This window comes from Chinchilla lanigera, unplaced genomic scaffold (genome assembly GCF_000276665.1).
Source record: "Chinchilla lanigera isolate Chin_1 unplaced genomic scaffold, ChiLan1.0 scaffold00083, whole genome shotgun sequence".
NCBI lineage: Eukaryota > Metazoa > Chordata > Mammalia > Rodentia > Chinchillidae > Chinchilla > Chinchilla lanigera.
In genome coordinates, this window is record NW_004955484.1 from 7,325,469 (window position 1) to 7,339,370 (window position 13,902).

The 13,902-nt window shown below is 46.1% G+C and overlaps 1 protein-coding gene across 2 annotated transcripts in view; it reads left to right on the forward strand.

The window, feature by feature from the left end:
- Window positions 1-13,902, forward strand: part of Terf2 (telomeric repeat binding factor 2) — a 25,409-nt gene that overhangs the window by 6,656 nt on the left and 4,851 nt on the right. For both annotated transcript variants that reach the window (XM_005403563.2, XM_005403561.2), the window contains exons 4-7: window positions 4,821-4,907; window positions 6,258-6,404; window positions 7,866-7,972; window positions 9,393-9,773. In XM_005403563.2, coding sequence (XP_005403620.1) covers window positions 4,821-4,907; window positions 6,258-6,404; window positions 7,866-7,972; window positions 9,393-9,773 — 722 coding nt within the window. The remainder of the gene's footprint in view (window positions 1-4,820; window positions 4,908-6,257; window positions 6,405-7,865; window positions 7,973-9,392; window positions 9,774-13,902) is intronic.

The following is a 13,902-nucleotide window of genomic DNA, read 5'->3' on the forward strand; positions in this document are numbered from 1 at the left end:
GAATTACAGGCATGCACCATCACACCTGGTTCTCAGACTTTTTGAAGAACTGGGAAGACTATTCGTGGCGTATTCTTGGGGGAGTTTATTCATTCATCGCTTTATAAGTTTGTTGGTTTTACTCATTTGTTGCTTTTTGCTGTGGAACACTCTCCCCTGCACTTTGGGTAACGGTGCTTGATTCTTTTAGGGCCTTAGCCCATTTTTGGTGCTGGTACCTCATACATACTCTCTTAATACTTCAATTTTTTTTTTTTTTCTTTTTATCTTTTGGAGACAGGGTCTCGCTATGCAGTTCAGGCTGGCCTTGAGCTCACTTTGTAGCCCAGGCTGGTCTCGAACTTGCAGCCATCCTCCTGCCTCAGCCTCCTGAGTGCTAGGATTACAGGCCGGCTTTAATTCTTGAAACAAAAACTTTGTCGGGGTCTTTTAAATATTGCTACTTCCTAGAACAGTGTTGTGTCTTTGTATCTGATTATTTATTGTTCTTTAATTCTGTGAGTTACGGTTTCCTTTTTCTGTCATAATGTAAACGTGTGCTTTCTGGCCTTCCCAACATAAACCTGTCTCACTTATTTTGAAAAATCTGTGGGTATTTTATTTATTTTATTTTGTTTTCTTGAGAGAGGGTCTCTGTAGTTCAGGCTTTCCTTGAACTCATGATAGTTCTCCCACCTCAGCCTCTTAAGTGCTGGTGTGCGTCACCACACCCAGATCAAATCTATGGTTCTCACTTTTTCTATTTTTTTTTCTTTTCTTTTATTGTTTTTTTTTTTTTTAGGCAGGGTCTCCCTGTGTAGCCCAGGCTCACTCAAACTTGCGGTGACCCGCATGCTTCAGCCTCCCAAGTGCTAGGATTACAGTGTGTGCTACTATGTCTGGCTCATGGTTCATTTTTACATACGGATATTCCATTGTTTCCACAACATTTGGTGAAAAGGTTATCCCTTTTCTGTCTCAGGCATAAGCCCAGCACTCGGGAGGCTGAAGCAGGAGGATCACCATAAATTTAAGGTTGCCCAGGCCACATAGCGAGTTCAAGGCCAGCATGAACCACATAACAAGACCCTGTCTCAAAAAAAAAAAGATTACCCCTTTTTCTTTTTTTTTTTTTTACCCCTTTTTCATTTAATACCTTTTTTCATTGAATTGCCTTTACATCCATGTCAGAATCCATCAGTCATATTTGTGTGGGTCCTTTCTAGACACTTCTGTTCCACTGACTCCTGTCTCTACAGTCATGAGCACTGTAGCTTTACAGTAATTGATAAAATTGAAAGTGTGAGTCCTCCAACCTTTTATAAGAGTGCTTAATTTTATTTTGTCTTTTTTTGTTTGTTTGTTTGTTTTGTCTTTTTGAGACAGGGTCTCACTATGCAGTTCAGGCTGGCCTTGAGCTCACTTTGTAGCACAAGCTGGTCTCGAACTCGCAACGATCCTCCTACCTCAGCCTCCCAAGTGCTGGGAATTATAGGTATGCTCCACCACACCCAGCAAAAAAGTACTTCATTTTAGTTTGCCTTTTCACATGCATGTTAGAATCAGCTAGTCTTTATCTATAAAAATACCTGCTGAGATTGTAATTTGGATTGTATTAATTCCATCAATCAGCTGGAGAGCAAAGCCTCAACAATCAGAGGCACTGCAAAGAAAAAAATCCTCAGTCTCATTTAGTTACTGATTAAGGAACTGTAAATTGAAACCACAATGAGGCTGGGCAAGGTGGTGCATTCCTATCATCCCAGCACTAGGGAGGCAGAGGCAGGAGGATTGCTGTGAGTTGGGTACCAATCTGAACTACATAGTACATTCAAGGCTGGCCTGAAGGACATAGACACTGTCTCTAAAATCAAATCAGTCCGGGTTTGGTGGCGCACACCTGTAATCCCAGCACTTAGGCTGTGACAGGAAGATTGCCAGGAACTCAAGGCCAGCCTGGGCTGTGTAGTGAGTTCAAGGTCAGTGTGAACTGCATAGTGAAACCCTGTCTTCAAATAAATAAATAAACCCTCAATGAATGGTTCACAAACTGGATTCTCTCCACGATTCTGGTTGTAAACCGAGTTGGATGAGAACTGAATCAAATTCAATTTTCCATGTTGACCTTATGGGGAAATTTGATTCGGTTTGTGACTAAAATTGTGGAGAGAATTGAGTTTATGAACCAGGGTACCGCTGTACATACATACCAATCCGAATGGCTAGTTTTTGTTTTTGGTGCTGGGAATTAAACTCACAACCTTGCACTTGCCCGGCAGGCACTGTGCCGCTGAGCCATATCCCCAGCTAGCTAAATTTTTTAAAAAATGCAGGTTACATATTTCAGAACATACAAGTTTTATTTATCAATTAAAAGAAATGCTGGGCTGGAGCGTTATAGCTCTGAGATGGAATGGGTACCTGGTATGCATGTGGCCATAGGTTTGACCCTAACACCTCAAGGAAGGAGGGAAGGAGTAAGGATGTGCAGCAACTAGAACCCATACATTGCTGGTGGATGCAGAGTGGTGCAGCTGCTCTGCACCGTAACAGTTTGGCCGTTTCTTACCAAGTTAAATATAAACTTTGCCTGTGATCCGGCCGTCCTACTCCTGCATATTTACCTCAGAGAGCTGAGAAGTCATGTTCAAACAAAACCTATACTTGAATGTTTTGGCATCTTGAGTCATAATGGCCCCGAACTGCAGGCAGCTGAGGTGTCCTTCAGTGGATGGATGGATGGATGGATAAACTATCCATATGTGGTCTTGTTCACCAGTCAGAAAGAAGGAATTTCTGGTAGTGCAGCAGCCTAGGTGGACCTCGAAGGCATTACTGTGCACTGAGTGGAAGAAGCCAGTCTCAAGGCGACATCCTTTAAACCAAGTGTGACATACTGTGTGATTCCATTCCATGACATTCTTGGAGAGAGAAAACAGCAAAACGAAAAAGGAAAGGAAGTCGGCGTGTGTTAATACTCATCAGCATTCACCCAAAACACATGTGCCACCTGCCAGTTCAGCAGAATTTAACAAATATAATAGGACCTATGTGAGTCATAAAAAGTGAAAGCTTTGGCGGAAATATAGCTCGGTGGCATCAGCGCCTGCCTGGCAAGCGCAAGGTTGTGAGTTCGATCCCCAGTACTGCCAAAAAAAAGAAAGAAAAAAGTAAAAGCTTTGTATTTTTATGAAAGTAACTGGCTGGGTGTGTTGGCACATGCCTGTAATCCCAGTACTCACAAAGCTGAAGCAGAAGGATCGCTGCGAGTTCAAGGCCAGCCTGAACTCCATAGCAAAACCCTGTTTCAAAAAGACAAAAAAAAAAGTAAGTTTAGCCAGGTATGCGTGCCTGTAATACCAGTAGTCTGGGAAGCTGAGGTTTAAGGCTAGCCTGGGCAACTTACTGAAGACCTGTCTCAAAAATAGAAAAAGGGGTGGGATTGTAGTTCAGTGTAAAGGTCCTGGGTTCAGCCTTCCCTAGTACCAAAAAATGAAAAAAGTAGTCTCAGTGTACATTAGTTTTTCTGCTGAGAATGATGTCTAAGCGAACCTGGTCATCTGATTGAAATTACATTCATTTTGGACCTTCCCTGGGGAGCAACAGTTTATAGTCATGCTTGCTTATTCAAGAGCATTTGACCCCAGTTGCCTTCAGTTCTGGAGAACAACAAAAATTGTGCTGAGAACAGAAGCATCATGGCTTTTTGCTGAGACCAAGTAGAGAACAGAAGCAGCAGAGATTAGTACTTGGACCCCCTGCTGCTGCTCCTGCTCTTGGTCCCTATCTTCATACCTTTATTCCTGTGAAGACTGAATATATGCGTGTTTTCCTTCCTTTTTGAATGTTGTGTTGTTTTTTTGTTTTTTGTTTTTTGTTTTTTGTTTTTTTTTTCAAAAACTTAAGTGTCTGTAATTTGGGGCGTGGGTAGTCCTCGGGACTGATCCAGGGCCTCGTGGATGCTAGGCAGCATCCCAGATCTGCTTCTGTATTCCCTTCTGGGAGGCAGGCGGGATTTAAGGTAGCTGCTTAATCCTGTGACATAACCACAAATGCCTTTCACTTGCATTTCCTGTGGGCTTTTCTAACTTTAAAAAATGTTTATATGTGTTAAAATTTCCTTTTTAATTTTCAGTCACTGTTATTTTCCCTTTCCATATATTCCCTCAGGGCTTCTTTACAGAAGGTTCTTTTTCTCTGTGATGGGTGAGAACTTTCTGTCCTGCCTGGAACCTTGTCCTTTCTGTCTCTTGTTTATGGAGGCGCTGAGTTGGTTCTCACTAATTGCCTGCATCCTTTAAACCTGCCAGCTGGTGTCTGCCCTGAGAGGCCTACTCTTTCATTCTGCAGAACAGGCCGCAGGCTCTTGAATGGAGCTAGCGGAACTCTGGTCAGCACATCACTTGTTTGTTCTGTACCCCTCAGCCCGTGTACCCTCCCTCCCCCATCCACCCCTTATTTCAAAATTCTTTCATCCAAACGGTGTGGAACCTGATTTTGAAGATCTAGAATGACTCCTGTGTATTTTGTCTTCTTGGGAGGCCCTAGTAAAGTTGGCTAAATGGTCTGTAATCTAGGGAATCAGATTTTGGTCTGTCAGCCATTTAAAAAAAATCCATATAAATATTGAAAAGCTACTACCTTACAAGCTGAGACAGCTTATGGTAGTCATAATACTTAAACAGTGACAGTTGGTTTTAAAGTAATTATAGGAATTTGATGCAATATGAAAAGGTTCTTGGGTATTTATGACTTAGCTTTTTAATGGGGTTTATTTTGATATTTGATATTCTGATTATACTTGTTATTACAGAAGTAAAAAATTTTTCCACTTTTTGTAGGCTGTCATTATTTGTATCAAAAACAAAGAATTTGAAAAGGCTTCAAAAATTTTGAAAAAACATATGTCAAAGGACCCTTCAACTCAGGTAAATTTAAATATTTTTGCTTCTGTGACTTAAACCCATCTCATTGCTTTCGTTGAACAAAAAGGAAAGGGTCTTTGTCAGGAATATAATCTAAATTCTCACCCTTAAATATGCAGCATCTTGGGCTAGGAAGTGGTTAGTGATGGAGTGGTTGCCTAGGATGAGTGAAGCCTTGAGTTTGATCCCTAGCACTGCAGTGAATAAATAGGCAACATCTTTAGCATGTTTTCTTTTATATCCAAGATAACTGAGGTTATCTTCAATGTGTTTGATTATTTCTTTATTTTGGTACCAAATAAAGAAGAAGATTGAAGTCAGGGGCAGTCTGCTCCTGAACTACATCCCCAGTACTTTTATTTTTTTTATCTTGAGATAGGCCTGGCTTGGTTGCCCAACTTGTGACCTTCCTGTCTTAGCCTCCAAAGTAGCTGGGATTATAGGCATGTGCCACTGTGCCCAGCAAAATTTTTTTTTTTTTTTTTTTGGTGAGACAAGGCCTCACTGCGTAGTTCAGCTTGGTCTTGAACTCACTGACAGGCTGGCCTCGAACTCAGTGACGCTTCCTCAGCCTCTCAAGTGCTGGGATTGCAGGCGTGCACCCCCATGCCCAGCAAAATTTATTTTTCATTGCACAAATGTACATAAACGTATTTGCTTGACTCATTTTGTTTGGTTTGTAATAGAAGATTTAGTTAAGCAATTGGCATGAGATACTGAGCTGACAAGTTTTGTAACATTTTTAAAATGCTAATCCTGCCGTCTTGCTTTGGTGAGGACTTCACATCTGTTTGCTGATGTTGAAAACTCTTGGTTCCCTCTTATTTTTTCTTCATAAATTAATTTTTTGAAGAGCTAATACATGTACATAATACAGAGTTCAAAAGAGTTTAGTAAAAATTCTCTTACCTTTTACACTTGCCATCTTGTCCCCGTCAGAGGCATCTGTATTGTGTTTATCCTTTCAGAGACATGCATAATGCAAATGGGAGCAAATAAGTTTGGGGTGGGTGTGTACAGACACACACATGAGCCTCCTCATCTTGCCTGTTATTACAACCACATGTATGACAACATACTGTACACACTGATTTGAACGCTGTGCTTTTTTCTACTTAATATTACATCTTGAAGCTCTGTTAGCGTGTACGGATCTTCTTTATCCCTTTCTGACTCACTGGCTCAACTATAATTTTGTGACAAATCCTCTGTGTGAAACTCCTGCCTGTGTGTGTGCCAGTGATTTTCACTGACAGCATTGCAAACGTTCGAATAGCGTTTCAAGCCCTCGTTGAATTTTACTGGCAGTCTCCTTTTTCTGTCTCACGTTGTGAACATTGCTTCTCTCGATAGAAGCTCAGAAGTGATCTCCTGAACATTATCCGAGAAAAGAACTTGGCCCACCCTGTTATCCAGAACTTCTCCTACGAGACCTTCCAGCAGAAGATGCTGCGCTTCCTGGAGAGCCACCTGGATGACACGGAGCCCTACCTCCTCACGGTGCGCCTTGGCCTCTGTTCTCATCCTGTCATCGCGACGCGCCCTTGAGGCTGCTCAGGGAATTAGCAACTAAGAAGTGGGGCTGGGGTCCCGCTCAGTGGCAGAGCATTTATTGTGCATGTAGAGGCTTTGGGTTTAACCCCCAGGACTGCACTGGGTTACACATACAAGAGAAAAACAAAAAAAATGAAAAATTTTAGTAGGTGTAAAAGACTTTGAATTATATGCACTTACTTCCTTAATTGAATGCCTTAAAATTGCTAAAGCAGCTAGAGCAGCTAGGTGTGGTGGCACGTGCTTCTAATCCCAGCGCTTGGGAGGTTGAGCAGGAGGACCACAAGTTTGAGGCCAGCCTGGGCTACATAGCAAGTTCAAGGCTGGCCTGGGCAGAGTGAGACCTTGTCTCAAGGTAAAACAAAATCGATATACAAACTGAAAATCGTTAGTATAAACATTCAGTAGTGGGCTGGGGATTTATCTCAGTGGTGGGACTTTTCACTAACATGCATGAAGACCTAGGTTTAATCCTTATCACCTCAAAACACACCCAAAAAAAACAACAAAACAAGGTTATAGTTGTCTCTTAGTCAGTCAGTCAGTGTGTTGAGACAGTGGTTTGAGACAGGGTCTCACTGTGCAATTCAGTTTGGCCTTGAACTCACTGTGTAGTCTAGGCTGGCCTCAAACTCGTGACAGTTCTCCTGCCTCCAGTGCTGGGATTATAGGCACGCACCACCGCACCTGCGGTTGTCCTAAAGCTGGAAAAAAGAATTTTGACTTCTTGTAAGTCGGACACTGGACCAGGACTGAGGTTGGAAGGAGGGAGGAGATGTGTGGAACAGTCACATTATTTGGTGTCTGAAAGATGAGAGTTCTGCAAGGTCGTGAGTACTGACCGCTCTGATTGCGGTTTGCTTTTGTTGCGTGGTACTGGGGACTGGGCCTGGCCTTTGTACTGAGTTACAGCCCGTTTTTAAATTTCGAAACAGGTTCTTGCTAAGTTGCCCAGACTGATCTCTTGCTTGTGATTCTCTGATTGAGTTCTTCAGTGTAAATAACGGAGAACCATTTTTGAAGGATTATTGTTCTTTGAGGAAGAAAAGAAAAGAGAAGTTTGAAGTTGAGTGTGGTGGTGCACACGTGTAGTCCCAGCACTGTGGGAAGCAGAAGCAGGAGGATCACAAGTTTAATCCCAGCCTAAGCAGTTTAGTGACTTAGCAAGACCGTGTCTCAAAAAAAACCACCTCAGGGTGCAGCTCAGTGCAGGGACCCTGGGTTCAGTCCTCAGTACTACAAAAAAAAAAGTTCGAGGTGGTTCTCATTACACGTGCCCATTTCACGTCCCTCAGTTTATGCCTCAGTTGGGTTTATAAGTTGTCTGTTAAGTGTGTTTACGGTGAAAGCAGCAGAGTAATGAAACTCCATGGCTTCGTCTTCCTGATGGCACCCATTCTTTCCCAGATGGCCAAAAAGGCCTTGAGATCTGAGGCTGCGAGCTCAAGTGCAGGAAAGGAAGACAAGCAGCCAGCGCGAGAGCCTGTGGAGAAGCCGCCCAGGGAGCCCGCGAGGTGAGCGGGGCGCCCTTTGCGGCGCTGGGGAGACACCGGGCGCGGTCTGCCCCCCTCTGCGGTTTGGCCTCCTCACGTGTTACCTGGCTCCTTGCACACGGCGCAGTGGGCTCCCTGGGAAAATGTGAATAGGAGTCCCTGACTGCAGAAGCTCTGGTTGGCTCTTCAAAGGTTCTGTGTTCATTTTTGCCTTTGCCTCACCCATATCCCACGTGTTCCTAATTTGTAAAACACTCAGGAAGGCAGTACTCAGATGGGAGTTGAAATCCCAAGTCTAGCAGCTAAAGCAGGGTTGTGGGTTGAGATGTCTCTAAGGGCCTGTGTGTTAGTCCATTTGTGTTACCGGCACAGTAACCTGAGGCAGCTTTGAGTTTTTTGTTCGTTTGTTTCTTGTTTTGGTACTGGGACTCGAACTCAGGACCTTGCACTTGCCAGGCAGGCACTGTGCCACTGAGCTGTATCCCAGCCTGGCGGGCTTTGTAAAGAAAGAGGTTTATTTAGTTCATAGTGCTGGAGGTCCGAAGGCCCACATCAGATGCTGCCTTCTTGCTGGCAGAATCCGAAGCACATGGCGAGAGACATAGCTCCCATGTGTATTTTGTCACTTAGTCTCTTCCCCTCGTCTTAGAAAGCTGCAGTATTCAGTCACAGGCGTCCTGTCCCAGTGGCTCTGTCTGGTCCTAGTCACCTTCCAGAGCTCCCTGTAAACACCACAGTCGGATTACGGGTCGTCTACTCTCCTGACTCCTTCTAATGGATGAGTATCTGGGGGACACTTGAAACTGTCCAAAAACCATCACAGCCTGGTAGGAAATAGGGGTAAAGGGGGCCCCAGGAGAAGACAGTCGAGAGCATAGAACTGGGAAGGAAAGAGGACATGCTTTTCAGCTGCTGGTGATTACTGCTTTTTTTTTTTTTTAAATATTTTACAACGACGTCTCACTAAATTGCCCAGGCTTGACTCAAACTTGGGACCCTTTGTCTCGGTTCCGAGTGTTGGGGTTACAGGCATGTGCCACCACACCTGGCTGATGGTCTGTTTTTTTACAAGACACATCTGCCAGCTGGGTTAGTCCTAGAGGCCCCCAGTGTGCCCCGTCCTGACACCAGCTGTTCCACGTGGTAAATGAACTTCTCGGCAAAGGCATTTTCTCACCGTTCGAAGACCAGGCAGCACGTGCCTTCCGTGCAGCGTCCTCTGTAAGGACTATTTACCGTGAGTGGAGGCCAGTTAGTTACTTTCTCACGTGAGGGCTGCACTGGGGTGGCTAGCGGAGGAGTCCAGACTAGCGGCGGGGCTGTTGGGTTATCAGGTGGTTGCTCAGGTGGGCTTGTAGCCTCACATTCCAAAAAGGCTGTTGCCTCCTCCGGTGGGCACCAGCAGGGTGACACTGATGCTGTGTCTTTGCCGTGTTTGCAGGCAGCTACAGAGTACTCCGACTACCATTGGAATTAGGACTCTGAAGGCAGCTTTCAAGGCTCTGTCCGGTGCCCAGGATTCTGAGGCGACCTTCTCGAAACTGGACCAGAAGGATCTGGTCCTTCCTAACCAAGCACCCCCATCATCGCCAGCCCTCAAAGCCAAGAGACCCAGAAAAGATGAAAATGAAAACTCAGCCCCAGCTGAGGCTGAGGGCGGCTCGGAACTGCAGCCCAAGAACAAGCGCATGACAATAAGCAGATTGATTTTGGAGGAGGACAGCCAGAGTACTGAACCCGACACAGGCCTCAGCTCCTCCCCAGAGGCTGCGTCCAAGCCTGCTGCTCTCGGTCAAGCCTGCCCCGGGGAGAAGAATCCCAAGTATGAAGACCTTCTTTGTAGCAGTTTTGGGGCTGGTTGGCGGTCCTGGTTGGGCCTGGTATTACTTCCGTGAACGAAAACTGTCAGCTAAGTTATTCACCACCAAGTCTTGCTCAGACTGATAGACAACTCCGGAGCAGGGAGCGACACCGCGGTCCTCCCTGCCAGTTCTGGAGCCCCGCACGTGTAGGCTGCCCAGCCCTGCGCTAGGGAGGGAGTGAGGGGAGGCTTCTGAGCCTCCTCCCCGTCCCTGCTTTCATTGTAGCAAATACCTGAGTGCCTTGACTGCTAAGTACTAAGCTCACCTGTTAAAAGATACTTATTTGAATTGGCCACGCTATACTTTGATCTTTAAAAGAAATTAGTCAGTACGCATAGTTTTGCACCTTTTACGAGCATTTGAGACTTGAAAAATTCCCGGAATATTTATACCAGTCTTCCAAATTCTGCTAGGTACATTGCGGCCGTGGTTAGGGTACTTAATCTCCCTCCCCATCATCACTCCTGACCTGGCTTTTGAGTCTCGCTGCCTTTTGTGCCCTGTTGAGGATCCACCCTCCCCGCAAACGGGTCGGCTTGCGCTCTCCAGAACACACTGTTTGTTTCTGCTGTTCTACTTTGCTTCCTCACGTTCCCAGCAGTGGACTGTCATGCCTCCATCGTTGTCAGAATCCCATTCGTCCTTCAAAGGGAAGAGAAGCGGTTGTTCATTAAGTGCTTTCTGGGCCCGGGCACTGTGACGTATTACCTCACCAAGTCTACGGCCTCCCTCTGAGGTGATGCGTGGTCCCCGCTGTATAGCTGAGGAAGGCTCAGGGGAGTTACTGGCCTGCCTGAGATCACACAGCGGGGAGTGGCACAGATGCGCTTTGGCCTTTTCCGTTTGTTTTTTTCAAGTTTCATCCTTTTTTAAAAAATGAATGTTATTGGTACATTTTTTTTATATATGATAACATCATACGGAATTTGTACCTGTACATGATATGCCTTGATTCTTTTTTTCCCCTTTCCCTCCAACTTTGGGGTGTTTTTCATTTGTTTTGTTTCATTTTGTTTTTGAGACAGAGTCTCACTGTGTAGTCCAGGATGGCCTCAAACTCACAGTGATTTTCCTGCCTCGGCCTCCCAAGTGCTGGGATTACAGGTGTGTGGCACCATGCCCAGCCCACTGTGGGGTTTTTAAAGCCAGGTCGTTCTGACACCAAAGCCCAGGGCCGATATGTTCTACATACCCCGTTGCATCCCTTAGAATGGCCTCCTCGAACTCCTCCCTGGCCACCCCTGCAGTAAGTGATCCCGCACCCCACTGATCTCCCACAGCCAGTGCCATCCTGCTGCTGACCTGTGCTATAGTGTGAGGATCCGGTGTGCATTGTACGAGGTGCCCCAAAGGGCTGTGGCATCTGACTGCTTTCTCCTTAGGCACAGATTTGTACTGTGTGCTCACTACTAGCGTTTGCAGGTGAGCCGCTGGCTGACAAGTGGGCATGGGTGATGGCAGCTCTGGTCCATTGATCCCTCACAGAAGCCGTGGAGTGTAGGTACTGACCTCGTGAACAGAGGGGAGACAGAAGAGGGCCAGATGATGGTATTTTGTAAATGGACGGATTCCTGGAGGTGTTGAAATAACGCACCTCTCCTTTCTGTCAAGGATACGAAGTCTGATGGGTCCTGTACAGCAGGGATTGTAAACTGGCCCTTCGGCTAAATCTACCTGCTACCTGTTTCTGTAAATAAAGTTTCAATGGACAGTCAACACCCATCAATTACAGATTGTACATGGCTACCTCGGGTCCCCTAACCTCAGTTGAGTAGTCAAGACAGAGACAGCAAGGCTTGCACAGCTGAAAATACTTCCTGGCTCTTTACAGAAAAAAGTGATCCCTGCTTCAAAGGAAGTATGTGTGAGGTGCCCTGGAAGCTTGGGGAGGAAGTGCTGAGCCTGTTTAGCAAAGTTTTGGGTGGAGCAAACTGCAAACACAGAGCTGGCCGTGAAGGCCGTGGAGGAGGTTACCATGCATATGGGGATGTGGATTCTAGGCAGAGGAACGCCCTACAGACGGGTGCGGAATAGCTGGCGTGCTCCAAAACGTTCCTTGTGGCAACTGCGCTGGGAGGGTGCGGTGCTCGGGAGAGGAGGAGAAGAGTGGGGAAGGGTAGATAGGCCAGATTGTCAGGCAGGTTCTCAAGCTGACCTTCAGGTCACCTGTGGAGTGTTTAAAAACTATTCTCAGAGTCCTGACCAGAGAACCAGACAAGGCGTGAGAATGCCGTGCAACCTGCCCTTCTAACTGCCCCAGGGAACTAGCTGAGTGGCAGGCCTGGCAGGATTCCGCCGGGGGCAGTAGGCACAGAACGGGGGACAGCCTGAGCAAGCCGAGGCGCTGGGATCAGGAGTGGAAGCAGGGTTAGGGAAGATCACCTTCAGGGCAGAGCCATGCCTCCTAGATTTTTATACCTCCCCCAGCACCTTGCACAAAGCAAGTGCTTTTTACTAGGTAGTTATTAACCAAAGGAGAAGAGTCTTGATTCATCGATCTTAAGGGATGGCACCCAAGACTACTGCGGAAGGCCAGCAGAGAGTTAACACCTCAGATGTTGTGCAGCACGCAAGGTGGCTCTCCCATACTTTTATTATAACACTTTAAAAATATAAACACTGTTCTCGGCCCAAGCCTCAAGAACAAAATCCGGCCACAGACTGGTGTGTGAGTCCCTGCCAGACCAGTGCCCATGTTGTAACTTTGCCAGTGATAAACACGAGGACTGGGAAGTGGATGACTTGCCCAGGGCCACACCGCCATTTAACAGTTGGGAGGGCCCGGTCGGTCTCAGCCCCTTCCGCGCAGCATGAGCAGTGGACAGGCAGGCAGTGTGTAACTGCTAAGACATTCGCCCGGGTGACCGCGCGGAGCCTGCGGGCCGGTGCCGCGGTGCAGTGAGCCGGGAGAGCAGCCGCTGGGGAAGCGATGGCCCCGCAGGGAGTGCGGCTTCATGTCAGTTTCGCGCCTGACTGGGATAAGTAGATAGGAAGCTAGCTGTAACCATACTGACTTTTATTTATAAATAGTCACACACTAATATTCTGAGAAGGGTATAGATCTATACCTTCATATAAATTTTTCTTTCTGTCTCAAGGAAGTTATTTCCAAGTAATAATATGGAGGGTAGGTTCCAGTTTAAGAACAAAGTAAGTAGTTTGTCATTTATTTTGGCCAGTTGGTTAGGTGATACTTCAGAAAATTTAGTCAACTCAAAGGATTTATCCGGCCAGGGATGTAGCTCAGCGGCACACGCCTGCGTGGCAAGCGGAAGGTCCTGAGTTTGATTCCTGCTACCAAAAAGAAAAAGGATCTATTTTTCCAAACCTATGTACTTATTAACCAAATGGCTTTCTTTAGTATTTTCAAAATACTCAGTGTTTAAAAAAAATGTTTTATTTTCATAGGGAAGGAGACAAAAGTTTGTCGCTGCTGACCTTGTCAGCTTTTACAGGTCATATTTATCTGTGTAACGCTTCAAAATTTAGTTCCCCTGTTTGAAGAGAGTGTACTTGTGAAGTCAGGCTTGTGCTCTGTTCTACTCCCAAGGCACTCGTGTCACTTGTATCACTAATGGAGTAAACATAGTTAAAGTTGATGAGCAGAGTGGACTGTGATTTTCATTTGATAGTTTGGGCTGGGGGTGTTTTTCAGCTCTGGGACTTCTTTGTGGCCGCAGTGGAGTACTTAATGTTTGTTTACTGAAATGATTCTTGTTTGCTCATTCACCTCTAATGGTCATCTCAGTGTTACTCTAGCTGGCATATCTCCGGCTCGTGTGTGGGGGTTTTGGGTGGACAATGAAGATTGGCCTCTGCCATCAAGGACCTCATGGGTAGGAGCACGTTGTGAAATAAGCACTGTGCTGTAGGGCAAAGGAGAGGGCGTCATTGTGTGCTGTGTTTAGTACTAAGAGGAGGTGCCATTGAGAATGACGGTCTTCAGAGATGGCCAGGAGTTCACGGGGCTGGCAGGGACTGTTGTGCAGAGGGAACAGGATAGTAGACTCGGGCAAGTGCAGAGCTCCTAGGAGAAGGAGCAGAGCAGCCTAGCTTGCTGTGGGGATGGATGGATGGATGGATGGGTGG